This window comes from Thunnus albacares, chromosome 8, assembly GCF_914725855.1.
Source record: "Thunnus albacares chromosome 8, fThuAlb1.1, whole genome shotgun sequence".
In the NCBI taxonomy this organism is placed as follows: domain Eukaryota; kingdom Metazoa; phylum Chordata; class Actinopteri; order Scombriformes; family Scombridae; genus Thunnus; species Thunnus albacares.
The window spans coordinates 73,844-90,848 of record NC_058113.1 but is presented as its reverse complement, the minus strand read 5'-3'; the positions used below and the strand labels follow the sequence as shown (position 1 = coordinate 90,848).

The 17,005-nt window shown below is 39.4% G+C and overlaps 1 protein-coding gene across 4 annotated transcripts in view; it reads left to right on the top strand.

Moving 5' to 3' along the window:
* LOC122987686 overlaps nt 1–17,005 on the top strand; it is a 38,339-nt gene that overhangs the window by 7,635 nt on the left and 13,699 nt on the right. For 3 of the 4 annotated variants that reach the window (XM_044359693.1, XM_044359692.1, XM_044359694.1), the window contains exons 3-4: nt 8,012–8,651; nt 9,597–9,735. In XM_044359693.1, coding sequence (XP_044215628.1) covers nt 8,012–8,651; nt 9,597–9,735 — 779 coding nt within the window. Of the gene's footprint in view, nt 1–8,011; nt 8,652–9,596; nt 9,736–10,474; nt 10,540–17,005 lie in introns of all 4 variants that reach the window. The other variant, XM_044359695.1, reaches the window with a different exon arrangement.

Genomic DNA, 17,005 nt, shown 5'->3' with positions numbered 1-17,005 from the left:
AACGCCCCTGCATTCAATCATTCTTTTTACAGCTCAAGCAGCTTTTCCTCCATTTTCAGTTTTCCAGTGCTCTCTCACACTACAAACCTTTTTGGTCGCCATCCCCGAATCCCCCACCGTCTTTTATTTATTAACCGTACATCTCCCTCATGTTGACAAAAAAGTGATGTCATCATTTTTTTTTTTTTTTTATGAGAACGACTGGCAGCAACTGGATCTAATGACTTCAGACTAGAATCTATACATACTATATCACTTCACTCACTCTGATTTTATCTGCCCACTGTCAACAGTGATTGACCCAGATTAGTACTGATCCGGTCCAACTCCGTCAGCTCAGTCGCCACACCAAAATCATATGCATAATCAGCCCACCTTTCGTTCTTGTGTGTCTCTGCCTTAAGGGAGGAACTGACACAACCCTGCCTAGACTGATTGTTTAGAAGATCCAGGGGCCCATTAAGGGAGTTGTTTTTGTAAGTCAAGGGGGGAGGAGGATGTCCTTGTAGCTGTGTGGACATTATATTACCTTAAAGTGGCTGTAATCAATATTTTTATTAGGGGTCAACCAATATTTTTTTTCAGGGCCGATACCAATTATTAGTAATTAAGGAGCTCGATAATGTATATTAAAAACGATTTGTAATAACATGATAAATGCATGACTGTGCTTCATTTATTACAGAAAAACAGCTTTGGAAGGGCTTTAGTTGGTTTAGATTATTTAAATGCAGTGGAGGAAAATAACGTACATTTACTCAAGTACTTTACTTAAGTACAATTTTACGGTACTTGTACTTTACGGCATTATTAGGGCCCGTGCACCGAACGGTGCAAAGGCCCTCTTGTAATTGAGGCAATTATTATTCTCTATTATTATTATTTTTCTTCCAAAACGCATTTTTGAGGGCCTAAACGTGCAAGAAAAGTTGTTAAACTTTGTATATACATCAGAAGTGGTGAAAAATTTGATATTTTATAGGTCCAACATGGACATGGGCGTGGCTAAATGGCTCAGTAGTGCCCCCTATAAAATTAAGAAAATTGATACGGATTGTCGTAGAAGAATGAAATTTGGTATGCAAATGTATTATGACCAGAGGCACCTAAAAGTCTCTTGGAGTCATACCCTAAGTCCAACAGGAAGTTTGCCATTTTGGATCAAAGTTGCAATTTTGACACTGATTTTGCCATTTACAGCCCGCATACCTTAACAATCTCCCTCAGAAACTTCAAATTCAGTCAGTATCATCTACAGACCTTGGAGATGAAACGTTATTAAAACGGTGAGTTTTTGACATTCCCAGGGGGGTGTGGCTGGGCGTTGAATTTCAATCCTTTGCCATGAAAATTGAAATGTCCATAACTCCGGCATACATGATCCTATGAGACCCAAACCTTTTGTGCTTGAAAAGAGTCCTGCCCTGAACAGATCCATGTGTCAATAATGGATCTGAGTCATAGCACCACCTACTGACAACAGGAAGTCATGTTTTACACTTTGACACCCTGTGGGTAGCACAGTGATTGGATCCACCTCAAATTTACTTACAATAACCTCAAGACCTTGGAGATTGTATATTCTGAAGTTGGTGACTCTCTGTCGAAAGGTGTTCCATGCCATGACGACGCGACAAATTTCAATGTCTCGCCATGAAATTTCAAAGCCTTATAACTTGACTCAACATGTTCTGATCTTTTCCAGATTTCCCATGCTTGATAAGGGTCCCAGTCTGAAGGCAAATACAGGCTCATATTGAGTCATAGTCATAGCGCCACCTACTGGCAACAGGAAGTCTGCAATATTGTATAGGTCGCGGGCATGGGTGTGGCAGAATGGCTCGATAGCACCCCCTACAATATTTCAATGAAGCAGCAGCCATGCCACGTTAACTTTAACTTTAATACTTTAAGTAAATTTGGCTGGTAATTATTCTGTACTTTTACTTAAGTAGGATTTTAAATGCATGTATGGTTTTACTTGCAATGAAGTATTTTTACATTGTGGTATGAATACTTTCAGTTAAGTTAAGGATCTGAATACTTATTCCACCACAGCGTGCAACCTGATGCAGCCTACCCAGTATCATTTTTATTCACATTTTTAACTGTTAAAGTGTGTTTCCCAATGTCTCTGTGTGTTTGTTCCTGTGCCTGAGACTCAGTATGTGGATTAAGAGCTTGTTTGCACAGTTATATGGACTTCTTTGGGTGATAATGTTATTGCTGGCACTCTTCTGGCAAGAGGTGGCTGGACTGGTAGCCGCGTCACTCTTAGCCATGAGCTCCTTCTTTCCTTGCGGATTTCCACCACAGGAGATGTACCGGTGGGAATTGCGGCTGAACTGTGGTCACCGCACAGAACGGAGAAAACAGTCTCTTATCGGACTCTCCGCCGGAGAAGGGTAGGAGAGGAGGTGTGCGCCAGAGACTGAAAAGTCTATCGGGAATAAAGTGGACGAATTAGAGGTGTGGGCCAAATGTAAGAAGGAAATTAAGGAAACTTGTCTGTTAGCATTCACTGAAACGTGGCTCAGGGACTCGGACCAAGATGAGGACCTTGTTATAAGTGGGTTTGGGAGCCCACTTCGGCTGGACAGGTCTTTGGAGATTACTGGAAAAAGCCAAGGAGGGGGAGTGTGTCTTTACATAAATCAGAGGTACTGTAACACTGCCGTGTCTCACTCCGCCCTTACTGTCTTCCCAGGGAGTTTTAACAACTTTTTTTCACACTTGTCCATGAGCCAATCAGCTGTGCAGCCATCCGCAGCTGCACAGCTGATCGCGGATGTCACACACAGACTTGATTCAATCTGCTCTGATGCTCCTAAGTTTATTCTAGGTCAGGGGTGTCCAAACTTTTTTTTTTTTGAGGGCCACATACAGAAAAATATACAAAGGACTGGGCCACTCACTAGACGTGAGGTATACTGCCTCACTTCTAATGTACTAATGTTGGCAAAATCAATTAAATGCAGGTAAATTATGTTTGATAATTGAACATGTTTGAAGAAAAAAAGCCTCCATCACAGCTCTCCATTAGTAGATTTGCACTTTATTTTTTACAAAAAGGTTTGTAGCTCATTCTCTCAGTGACAGCTTCAGATTGTTTCTTAGGGTGCTGATCCCCCTTCATTGTCCTATATGAAAGGAGAGACAAGAAGAGAAATAGGGGATGTGGATATTTCAAGCTTATTACACAAATAAATTATTGGGCTTGTACACACATCAACTAATGTTTGTTAAAAAATTATCATCAACTTTAATTGACTGAATTTATTAAGTAATTGGGCTTATTAACACATGAAAACTGTGTATATATTTTTAACTCACCTGTAATGGAAAGAATGTTGCGCTCAGTGGGAGCAGTGATATTGTGCTTTGGTCTGAAGGGCAGCTTGCAGGTCAGGAGTAAGTTTGGTGGTTGAGATGCGAAGGACATCATGGAGTTGGCTGTCTGCAATCTGCTTTTGTTCAGTGTTAACAGTGAGAGTGTCTGCTCACAGATGTATGTTGAGCCAAACAGACTCATCATTCATTTTGCGTGGCGTCTCATCAGAGGAAACTTGGCCTTTTCCAAGCTCTGGTAGAAGTTAGGTAGAGAAGCTGATGTTGATTCTTCACAGAATCATCACACTGCATTTCAATCAGTTCTAATTACAGACTCTCCTCCACTTCTTCTGCATCCACTGAAAACGGAGCCGCAAACAGTGTGATCTCAGCACGGGAAAAAAAACTGTTGCTGCATTCACAGGCTAGCTGTCATTTGCTTCACCTTCTCTTCCTGCTCGGCACCAGTGTAGGACGTGAAGGTCTGATGTTTCATTTCATAATGCCTTCGTACATTGTACTCTTTCATCACGGCAACACTGTCATTACAAATCAAACAAACACACTTCCCCTTGGTTTCTATGAAAAAATATCCAATTTTCCACAGAGTCTGAAATTTTCTGCACTTGCTTTGCAGTCTTGCGTCTGTTTGGTTCCACCATTTCTGGTGACCCTGAGCACATTTTTTTGTTGATTGCTTGCTTTGTGGAGATGCTGCCTTGTTCAAGACAGTTGCGCCACCTAGTGTAAGAAGTACAACACAGTTAAGCACAAATATTATGTGTGGGCCATAGTCCATTATATTTTTAGACTTTGATATGGACCAATTAAAAATGGATGGTGGGCTGCAGTTAGCCCGCGGGCCGTAGTTTTGACACCCCTGCTGTACATGGAAACACAAGATTTAATGTTATAAATAAAGCCAAATAAACCAAACATGTTTCAATAAAAGATTAAAATACACATATTCTTCGTCAAAAAATAAGAAAGAAACGAGACATCTTAATAAGAATTTATCTTGGCTCATGAGTTTGGAGACTGGCTCAGCTGAGTTCAGTTAAGCTTTCCTATTTATAATTAAAAAAGCAAAGCTTTGGGTGTATTTTAAATGTTATCGTGCTGAATTGTTGATGAATATTTAATTCACGGTTCAAGACCACCTTGCCGTTTTTATTTTATTTTTTATTTTAACCCAGACCATGATCTTTCCCTAACCCTAACCAAGTGGTTTTTGTGCCTAAACCTAACCAGACCTTACCACCGCGTTGTCACACCATAAAATATAAGTATTTTTTAACAGTGACTATTGTGATACTGCGCGTTGGAAAATGACGCTAAAGGGGTACCCAGTGCATTAAAAAGTGACGCCATGGGGTCCTGACCAAGCTTAGATATGTGACGAGTTGGGAGTGAGAACATGTTGCCCCTGTCAATGTTAAAGCTGCCAAGAAACTGATAATAGAAGTGGTAGTTCCCTTTCTAATTTCCTCAAAAACATTTAAAGCATAATTGGCATATCTAGTCTAGTTAATGTGGTCAATATTATTTAAAAATTCATGAGTTTTGGTGAAAATTTCAGTGAGGTCATACTTTGACCTCTTAATTTAAAGTTATTGAGACAACACAACATCTTCTGTCACATTATTCAGGCTACTGTAATTTGTTGAAACTTAAAGATCTATGTTATAAAATGTTTGTGTTGGTTAAAGGGCTATTTTAACCTTTGATGGGTCGTGTATATCAGTAAACTGGGTACTAGGGTATTGTGCTCTTGCTCTGTTCTTTGAATAGGTGGACAGAGTTGTTAACTGTATTATATTGGTACATTAAAAGATATGGTGTGCTGTGCTATTGCTTTTTTCTTTTTGAAGGTGGAGAGAGTAGCATTGGTGCCACAGTAGTACAAAGGCCCACTACTTCAGAGCAACCTGCACGTACAAGGTTCAACACCCTGCACCCACCACTGATGAATTGATGCCCACACCTCATTTTCTATTTTTTTTAGTATATTAGTTGTTTACTTACTTGTTTATTATTAATAAATACTGGTTAAAAGTTAGTCCTTGTGTCATTTCCCTCCTTAATGATATGTACCTTTGCTTTTATTTGAGGTTCATACCATTACATTGTACTAATCAGTTGTTGGCTCATTAGTTTGTTCACATGCACTAAAATTCACCAGAATGCAGGAAATCAAGTCTTTGTAACTAAAATTTTCCTTGTACTGGACCCCCAGACCCCCGGCTTAAAAAGTGCTATATGTCGCTCTATATTTCCCGGCCTGGATGATTTTCCCAGTACAGCCCTGCTAGGTGCAGGACAACAGTTAAGCAGTATATATATATATATATATATATATATATATATAACTTACATAATAAGTCACTTTTATTAATGTGTTAAACATTAACCTTCATATCAATACTTAATGATGTCTAGACATCCAACCTTAATTGATTCAACTTTCTCAAAACATCTGCAAATCTCAAACCATCTACACTGAGGTAAAAGTTTTAATATTATAATGAAACCAAATAGTTAAAAGAACAACTATGTGACTAGAACTTTCAGCAACATCTTCATATAAATTCAACATAACCCTTAACCCCATAATATAAAAGCATTCACCATGACTATTGTTTAATAATACCTCAAACATATCTTTATATTCCTATTACTTCAGAAAATTCACTCTTTCAATACCATTGCTTGTCTAATTTAACTATTAAAATATGTCTAAGAGGTTAATAAATCAAAATATGTGGGTGATTCTAAAATACCATTGCATAGCTACCATATGAACATTAACTCTTAACATCAGGACATTCAAAATTTAACCACTCAAAGGCAGTATTGTCACAAGGTAATAAAATCAAAGTTTAATATCTCCTCAGTAGATTACCACACAACTATGAAAGTTATACCATTCTTTGTATATTTACATGACAAATAACATTACATAACTTGCATAATGTTCAGACATTTAATTTATATGAAATTCAGGTTTACTCAGATTTGCAGGGAGACTCAACAAATGTGCTCAGGAATGTGAGTTAGTTTATGACTCTGGTCTGGGAAAGACAAGAGGCCCAAAAGAGTTTTCTGTCCATGTTTACCGAGTTGTTGATCCTTTCTCCTGGTTCACATGACCCCAGATTTCATTTATGCTTTTAGTTCAGGTCATAATTCAGTTATTGGTCAGAAATGGTCTCTCAGGAGGTCTGTTCAATCTCCATTTTGTCACAGTGTTAAAGTTTTGGGTAATGTCCTGCCACCCACTTGGCAAAGAGGTCAGTTTGGGATCCAGGGGTGAGTTACTCTCCATGTCTCTCAGTTTGACATTAAAGAAAGGCTATTTTACCCATGAATCATCCAAGGTGTCCCACACTCAGCAGTCCGCGTATGTATTAACATAGGCCCTAGATGCAGTTCCATTACATATAAAGTCTCTAACAACAATCCCGCACCTCTCTAACAGTTACAAGAAACAGAGGCAGAGACAGCGTCAGTACACACTTAAGTAACATTACTAATAGTTGTGTGTTGAGACTGAGAGTATGACTGGCCCTAGTAAGTGACGTGCAAGAAAACATGTTATAGCATATCAGTTTGTTTGCTAGTTAGGTGGTTTAATTATGAATCAACAAATGAACTTGTTGACGTTCGCTATTGCATTAAAATCAGCTCTAATGTTACGAGACTCAACACTAGCTTACATTATATCACTGCAACAAAGTGCATTATTTGGCATTGTCAGCAGTGTAACTGAGAAACTGGGCATGCTTGTCATCATAGAAATAGATCATAAGATTGTGGTGTTTTTATGACTTCAGCGTAGAGGATTATGGTGTTTATTGCAACTTCTGTTTATTGCAGAAATATCTGCTGCCTTTGAAACACAGCTCCGCCTGCTCACTGGAGCTGCTCCAGTCTGCAGATGCTTCTCTGTGCTGTCTGTGGCACAGCAGCATGCACAGCCTTCAGTGTTGATAGGCCATTACTCGTGACCATTGACTGTATATAAAGATGGACATCATGACAGCTCTCCAAAAGTGAAGCCAAAACATCTTGATCATCTTTAGGTCATAAATCCGGCCCCCTCCATGTTAGCAGATGAGATATGAGCCAAACTCAACTGGGCCATCATCCCACTACCCAACTGTACTGCACAGACTCTGGCTCCAAATGACGTCACACGAGCAAGATGGCAGCTCCTGGAAAGGAGATATTTTGGCTTCACTTTTGCATAGCAGTAGGAAGTGGAGATGTGTCGTTCATTTGTATATACAGTCAATGCTCATGATGTGTAACCATTGAGATGGTGCTGTTGGCAGGACATTGCTTGAGAGCACAGAGTGGTGACTGCAGAGAGAGGGGACTGCATCAGAGCCAAAGTGGCACATATCAGCAATTGGATAAAAAAAACGGTTCCAGTAATCGTAAAAATGATGAATATCGGATATACATATATATATATATATATATATATATATACACACACACACACACACACACACATATATATATATATATATATATATATATATATACACACACACACACACACACATATATATATATATATATATATATATATATATATATATGTAACATGTATGTTATATGAGGAGAAATGGAAGTATGAACAAAACTGATGGTATATGTGTTTGTGACTCTGCAGGACATCAGTGACGGGATGCCGTGGTGTGAAGAACGTCTTGTCCGCAAAGTTCTTTTCCTCTCCCTCAGGGAATTCAGAGACACACACCGTGCCACACACAAACACTCACACATACATACACGTGCAAACAAACACAAGCGCACATCAAAAAATACACTTTCACATGCTCTGCGAAAGACACAGACACTACCTAATGCACATACACAAAAAAAAAAACACATGCCACAAAATATGCATATTTCAAAACACCTACACCCTCATGAACACACCAATAAAGTGCAAAAAACAAACTTGTCTCAGGATTCACACATGCCAAAAAATAAATGTACACGCTCAATACAGAACATGCAAACACAATCAAAAATGCATACAGGGAAAATTGTACAGCATGCACACCTACAAGAAAATAAACACACATTCCAGAAAAATTCTGTATCAACCAGGACACTGCGCTCACAAAAAATACAAAATGCACTGTCGCTGTTGAACTCGAAATACACATATACTGCAAAACACACACACAGTACCCAGCACAAACACTCACTGAAAGACACCTGCCCACCTGAAAACACACAGATGCAGCTGAAGGCTCCTGTCCCAGCCAGGACTCTGAGGTCACACACTCCCACAAGCCTTAGTGGTCAGTACTATCAATTATCTTCTTTATTTGTCACAGCTGTGACTGTGCTGTTAGTAGTTCAGTTGTACTTCTGCTACTGTGGAAGTTCTTTTAAGGGTAATTCCAGTGTATTACCTGGTCTTATTTTCACATCTAAATACATTATTTCCATCAGTAATAATGACATTGTACTGACTCAGTTAAGAGATCTGGGAACACTGTGACATCACAAAAAGAGTCTGACACGTCAACAAACATGCACAGTCAAACGATCAGACAGGTTGGAAACAAAATGTTTATCCAGATTATTTAAACCAATTTATAGAGGTCCAACTGAAAGTAAGCGCACCTGAAATGTAGTTAATATTCCCTCACAGCACAGGAAAAATGTGTGTGCACGCTAGGGGTGGGCAATGTGGCCTTATATCTCAATAGGTAGGTATCTTTATATTTACATTTATTCATTTGGCAGACACTTTTGTCCTAAGTGGTGTACAAATTAGATTTCTGTGATAATGTTTTTGACAATATGGTCTACAGACCTTGATAAATATGATAACAATATAATTATAATAATATAATTTTAGCAGTTTCAGGTTGAATCTATACAACTACATCCACATGTAATGACATGTAAATATTGTGATATGACAAATTTTTATCACAAGAACTATGCCGGCATTATCATGAATGATATATGGCACACCCCTAGTGCTAAATTGTGTAGGATGAAGTTTTTATGTTGAATTGAGCTCAATGAGTAAAACAGTCCCACCTGTCAGAAACCATATCAAACATCATTTAGTAACATTGTTTGTTATACAAACAATTTCTAGAATGTCATTTACTATTTTTGTTATAGTTTTTTTGTGGCTTTGTTTTATATGATATTGCAGGTGTAGATCAATTCTCAAAGTAGTGAAATTTCTTCATGTAATTAACTTAAATTATAACTGTTCTCTTAAGGCTCCCTGGTTAATGGCATCAGCCAGTGTCAGTCCTTCCTATCAGCCAGTCCAACCTGGAGCTGGTCCTTACAGACACGCCCTCAACAGCACCGCCATGCCACCATCCTATGTGACAAGGATGACCCTGCTAGCAAGAGGTCAGCTGCTCTAGTGTGTGTTTTTGCATGTGTGTTTGCATGTTCATGCCTGTGTGCATGACTCACCCATAAACATTTGGAAAAAAGTAGCACTGTGCTCCCACTTGCAGCACACTGGTGAGAAGATTCCATTACTCACTCTGAAGCTTGATCTGTATTAAATACCGGCAATGACATAAATGTAATCACAATCTGGTGCTTACATGGGCTCAATTTTTCTAGTGTGCTAGTAGTGTACTACTTTTCAGGGAAGCACACTATTACTCTTATTTACTTCTTCCACACCTACAGTACTTTCTTATTAACAATGAGTGTGTGTTGCATGGACATCATTAAACTGGTTGTGATCAGGTTTTTGTAATATACTGGTTATGTGTTTGCGCATGTGGGCATCATATCCTGATTTGGAGAAACCTGAATATGCTAGCTTGAATACTATCTGGAGTAGAAACCAGGATACGGTGGCATGAAAACACCTAATCCGGGTTTCAGATGGCAGGTGCCTCCACAGCTTAAGTTATGTTGGTAGTTGCTCAGTAAAACAAAAAATGTGATTATAAGCAATGTAATGTTGATCCACACGTAAAGAAAAAAATTAAAGTCTGGCACTGGTAATGTAGAGGATCAGGTTTAATGTAAATGGGGGGTTGGGGGGACACAGAGGCACAAAAACAACAGTAATAACAAATATAGCTGCAGGCAGCAACTTGTGGGTTCAGACCTTTTTTGCGCTCAACAGAAGGAAGCAGGTCAATCGGCCAAAACACTGCAAGCAGGAAAGAGTCGGTTTCAGCCTTCACAAAGGTGAGCAAACTCATTTCAGCTACTTTAATTCTGTTTATAGAAGGAGTGAGACCAATCACACACTTGTTTCATCATCACAAAGCCGGCGGCATTTAAATAATTGCGCATTCAACGTTCCGTCATCTGCCCCCCCCCTTTCATCAGATTTGAACGAAACTTGGTGTGTATGTTCAGGACATAGTGCAGGACGTGTCCAGTGAGTTTAATCAGGATTGCTCAAAGGCATATTGAGTTATTAGCAAATATGTGATAGGCCGTGCCCACTTGCACCAATCAATATGGCACCTCAGATTTTGGTTAATACTTGCCCCCAGAGCATGCACACCAATTTTGGTGAAATTCTGCCCAGTGGGTTTTCAGGTACACGTTTGTGGCATTTGTTGGGCCCCCTATGGGTTGGGCTCAAAATGCTTTGGTAGACCTGTTCCCAATCACGGAATGCATATATGTACAAAGATTTATGATGATCAGACAAATGGTTAATGAGTTATGGCCAATATTTGCCAAGCCCTGCCCTTTGCAAAGATATTTTGTTTGTAAGCTGCCATGTTCTTTAACCAATCTTGTTCATTTATAATAGAAATGTATATCTCAGTCCCCCAAGACTGTATACCAAATTTGGTGTTGACTGAGTAAAAATCCAAAAAGTAGATGTCATATTACTGTTTTTCACATTATGCTAATTAGCAAAGACTCTTTCATGCTGGACTTTTATGGTCCAAAAGGCTTTTTTATTCAGTACATTGATCTGGACTTGTGTGTCAAATTTTAAGTCAATCAGACTTATGGTGCAAGGGGCGTGGCCTTTCAAAAATTGAATTTTTGGACCTTAATTTCAGCACCAACATCTGGCCGATTAGGCTCATATATCTTGTGATGCATGTGCACATCATTTCCAGTTATTGTGCCAAGTTTCATGGTTTTCACTCATTCCAGCTCACAGCAATTTGTGCAAATGCAGTAGAAAAATAATGATGACTAGAAAATGCAATCTCTGTAGAAATTGCATGTGATTGCTGGAAGCTGATTTAGATTGGTTTAGTGCAAGCTGAACACTATTGAAAAATCTACCAAGAGTAAAATCAGCCAGAGGTGGAATTGAACCTACACCCTCATGTTAATAAGTCAGACATGCTATGCACTGAGCTAACATGTCACGCAACAATGCCAGGCCAGATTTTGGTGTTTAGTCTTTCAATTGCATGAAATGCAATCATTTGCAGTCTAAATAAGCAGACTGATATCACCTGTGGACGTCTGCATTTTTTCACCTTCAACTTTACTGAGTTCTGCCCTAAGCAGCGTTCAAACTCACAGTCTTTGGATCTAAAAGAAACTCTAATGTCACGTGAGCTTGAACCACTGAACTACTCAGACATGCTTTATATGACAGGAAAAGATATGTTTAACAACCATATCAATGTACATTTTAGGTACATTGACATGTACATTTTGTACATCATTAGTGAAAGCAAGACTAGCTTATGAAAATGAATGATATGTGTAAAAAGTGTTTAAAGGAAGAGAGAATTTGTAAGTTAAAGGACCTGGAGTGAGAGGAGACACACATCCTGCAGACTGTATTGCAGTCAAAGAGAGCAGGACTGGGACTTCCTATCAATTAAGGTTTAGATCTCAAAAACTATAAGTCCTATGTGAATTTGTATGTGTATGAAGCAGTTGAAAAGGGCCAAAAAATGTACGGAATGTGGAATAATAAAAAGCAGAAAGAGTGCGAAGAACAATGTGTGCTTCCTTTCAGCAATCACACAATTAAAGCTGCAAACAACAATGAATGGGCCCTCGCACCTTGTGCATTCGAGGGAGCTTCAGCCATGGAATCATTATGGAGGTCTGTTGACATGGCTCTGAACTGTCAGGATTATCAGACACTGTGAATGGGTAAAATATTATTTCCTGTGTGCAGTATGTGGCACTGGAGATGACATATTGGAAAATGTGAATACATTTGATGAACTATGTGTCATTAAGGCTTCACTTCCTGATGCCACCTTGGAGATGACCTATTGGAAATTGTGTATACATTTGATGAGCTATGTGTTATTAACGCTTCACTTCCTGTTGCCTGTAGACAATACTACAGAAGTGAAATAGTAATGCAGCAATACATCCACCTAACATGGATATACATTTTCATGAATATTGAACATTGCATGTAGGAGAAAACTATTATACGTCATGTTGCTGTATATCATGTGTAGACCACACGTTGTAAATTTCATGTAAATCTGATGACATTTGTCATATAAGGCAGACTTCCTGTTGTCAGTAGGTGGCACTATTACTATGACTCAATATTGACATGTAGATGTGTTCAGGCCTGGACTCTTATCAAGCATGAGAAATTTGGGGCAGATTCTACAATGTAAAACAACTCTCTGTTAAATGCCCCAATATGTTTTGGGCAAAATTGTCCGGCACGCCACACCAAGGGTGTTCCATGAAAACTAAAAAGCTTAGCAACTTTGCATCAGAAAGGTGTTTAGATGTAACCTACCAAATTTGAAGTCACTTGGTTTAGATCTCTAGGAGGAGTTTGTTAAAATACAACACCTGTCAATGGCTTCGCTTTGTGGGGAAAATGCAAAGTAGATTAAAAATGGCTGACTTTCTGTTGGACTTAGGGTATGGCTCCAAGAAGCTTTTGTTTTAAAATCTGCAGATATTACATCTGCCTACCAAATTTCATATATATACGTCAAATTTAAAAGTCGGGGCTTTGACTTTGAATTTTCTAGCGGGCACCTTCAAACCATTTTGCCATGCCCATACCCAAGTCCCATAAAGTATGAAATTTTTTGCCGCGTCACCACGGCAACGATGTTCAATGAACTTTTCATCACAAAGGTCTTCAGATGACACTGACCAAATTTAAAGTCGGGTGGGTTAAAGCTCTAGGAGGAGTTTGTTAAAATATGTCTGGAAATGGCAAAAACTGTGCCAAAATTAGTAAGTAAATAAGTATGCTTTTATTCATATAGCACTTTTTAAAACACACAGTTACAAAGTGCTTCACAGATAGATTCAAAATTGAAACAGATAGATCAACAAAATAAACAAACATGACACAGAGAGAAATCAACCAGAATGAAATAAAGCAGGACATGGGAACAAGAAGGGAGGTCTATAGAAAGGCTTGCCGATATAAATGGGTTTTGAGGCGTCGTTTAAAACAGTCCAAGGATTCAGCCAATCTAACAGATTGTGGAAGATGATTCCAGTTGGGGCTAGGAATGCAAATGTGTGGTCACCTTTTGATTTGCGGTTTGTGCGGGGGATAGATAGAAGATTTGAGGATCGGAGAGGTCATGAGGCGGAATGGGGAACAAGGAGCTCAGAAATGTAGCTAGTGGCGAGTCATGGAGTGCTTTATAATGTAATCAGCAGGATCTTGTAGTTTATTCTGAATTGTACGGGAAGCCAATGGAGGGATGCAAGAACAGGGGTAATGTGGGACCTACGGTTAGTTCTGGTAAGAAGTCTAGCTGCTGTATTTTGGATTAACTGTTGACATTTTAGAGAAGACTGACTGAGGCAGGTGTAAAGGGAGTTACAGTAGTGTAACCAGGAGAAAATGAATGTGTGGATTAATTATTCAAGAACAGTAGGGGGCAATATAGGTCTTATTTTCGCAATATTTCTTAACTGAAGAAAACAGGATTGGTCAAATGTCATATACTGGTCGAAGATGATACCGAGATTCTTAGCAGTGGATTTAATATTCGGGTGAAGTGGGCCAATAAACTGAGAAGCAGCATTGACAAAGATTTCAGGACCAACAGCTTCAGGACCAGTTCAGGACCAACTTCAGTTTTGTCAGGGTTTAGATGGAGAAAATTTTGGGTCATCCACTCTTTGGTAGCAGCTAAACACTCATGGAGGGAGGACAGTTAAACACTCATTAAAACACTCATTACATAGTAAATTCAAAATGGCCGACTTCCTGTTGGACTTAGGGTATGGCTCCATGAGGCTCTTTTGTGTGTGTGTGTGTGTGGGGGGGGGGGGGTAACAACAATCATAACAATAACAATAAGTATAAGTATCAACAGCAAGGGAAGGATGTGTGTTTATTTGTCCTCCGGAACATAAATGCTGTGAAACAATGAGAAAATAACGTTCTATTGATCTGATTCACCGGCATTCTCGCTACCAATGCTCCCTCTCTTCATTCACTCTCTAGCTTGCTCAACCACTGCTGCTCTCTCTCTCTCACTCTCTCTCTCATTGGTGCTCTCTCTCTCTCTTGGATGATGATTGTTATATAGGGCTGACTTCCTGTTGTCAGTAGGTGGTGCTATGACCATGACTCAATATTGACATGTAGATGCGTTCAGGCCTGGGCTCTTATGAAGCATGAGAAATTTGGTGCAGGTTGGAGAATGCACATTCTCATTACAACAACTTCCCTCTTCATGGCCAATCATCGCTGCTTTGCCACGGCAACAGCGTATAGTGAAAACTCAAGATTGTGATAACATTTCATCGTTAAGGTCTTAAGATGAAGCCAACCAAGTTTGAAGTAGGTCGGTTCAAATCTTGAGGAGGAGTTTGTTAAAAAGCAATGCCACAAATTGCAAAAACAGAGCAAAAAATTGCAGAGTTAATTCAAAATGGCTGACTTCCTGTTGGACTTAGGGTATGGCTCCAAGAGGCTTTTTTGTGCATTTGGATATTGTACATGTGCCTGCCAAATTTTGTTCACATATGTCAAATGTAAAGGTGGGGGTTTTGACTTTGAAATATTCTAGGGGGCGCCCTCAAGCTATTTTGCCACGCCCAACCCCAAGACCCATATCAGATATTATCTTTCCCTACTTCTGACACATGCCAAGTTTCGTGAGTGTTTAAGCATCTCTAGCCCCTCAAAAACAGTGTCCGGTTTCATGGCGAACAATGCATCAAAAGCTTCAGTATTTGGCATCATGGAGGTCTTACAACTTAGCTGACCAAATTTTAGGTGGATCTGGTTAAGCTGATAGGAGTAGTTAGTAAAAGAATGGTGCTTAGGACTTCCTGTTGCCAGTAGGTGGTGCTATGTCTATGGCTCAATTTTGACATGTGTTCAGACCGGGACTCATAACAATCACCAGAACTTTGGGGCAGATTGGACAATGTACATTCAAGTTACAACAACTTCCTTTTTCATGGCGAATCATCAAAGATCGCTGCGTCGCCACAGCAACGGAGTTCAATGAAACTCACCATTTTGATCATCGCAAAGGTCTTTAGATGACACACACCAAATTTCAAGTCAGTTGGTTTATATCTCTAGGAAGAGTTCGTCAAAATACAACGTTTGGAAATGGCAAAAATTGTGCAAAAAATGCAAAGTAAAATCAAATTGGCTGACTTCCTGTTGGACTTAGGGTATGGCTCCAGGAGGCTTTTTTGTGTGTCTAGACATGATACATGTGCCTACCAAATTTCATTCATCATTTCAGAAGGAGGGGCTTTGAATTTGAAATTTTCTAGGGGGGCTATTGAGACATTTTGTCACGCCCATGCCCAAGATCTATAAAATATTAAATTTTTCACCACTTCTGACGCATGTGCAAAGTTTCATGAGTTTTCGAGCCCCTGAAAAATGTGATTCTTTGGGGATAATAATAATATTAGTAATAATAATAATAATAATAATCCCTTCAGGAACAAGAGGGCCTTCGCACTGTTGGTGCTTGGGCCCTAGTAATTCCTTCAGGAACAAGAAGGCCTTTGCACTACGGTGCTTGGGCCCTAACAATAATAATAATAATAACAAGCAGCGATGATTGGGCCCTTGCACCCTTGCACACATCGGGGCGCGCCACAGTCGAAGGGCTTTTATTGCAGGCATGCAGATGTGTTCAGGACTGGGTCTTACCTAGCATTGCGCGAAGGAGTTAAATATTATTTCCTTTGTCCACTATGTGGTGCAAGAGAACACCCATTAATTATACATCATGTTGCTGTATATCAACTGTAGACCACATCTTGAAAATTTCACGTGAATCAGATGATGTTTGTCATATAAGGCTGACTTCTTATCAAGCATGAGAAATATGGGGCAAATTGGACAATGTGCTGTGGATTTATAAGGACTTCCTGTTTTATGGCAAAACATCAAAATTGCCGCATCACAACGGTAAGGGCGTTCAGTGAAAACTCTTGAGTTTAATAACTTTTGATCACAAACTAGTCTAGATGACACACACTGATTTTGAAGTCGTTATGATGAATTCTGTAGGAGGAGTTTTGTTAAAATACAAGGCATGGAAATCACAAAAACTGAACAGTAAATTCAAAATGGCTGACTTCCTGTTTGGTTTAAGCTATGGGTCCAAGAGACTTTTTTGTGTGTCCTGGCATGATACATGCATGTACTGATTTTCATACAGGTAGGTTTAACGTGCAGCGGGGGCTGCCTCATTGAAATATTGTAGGCGGCGCTATTGAGCCAGTTTGT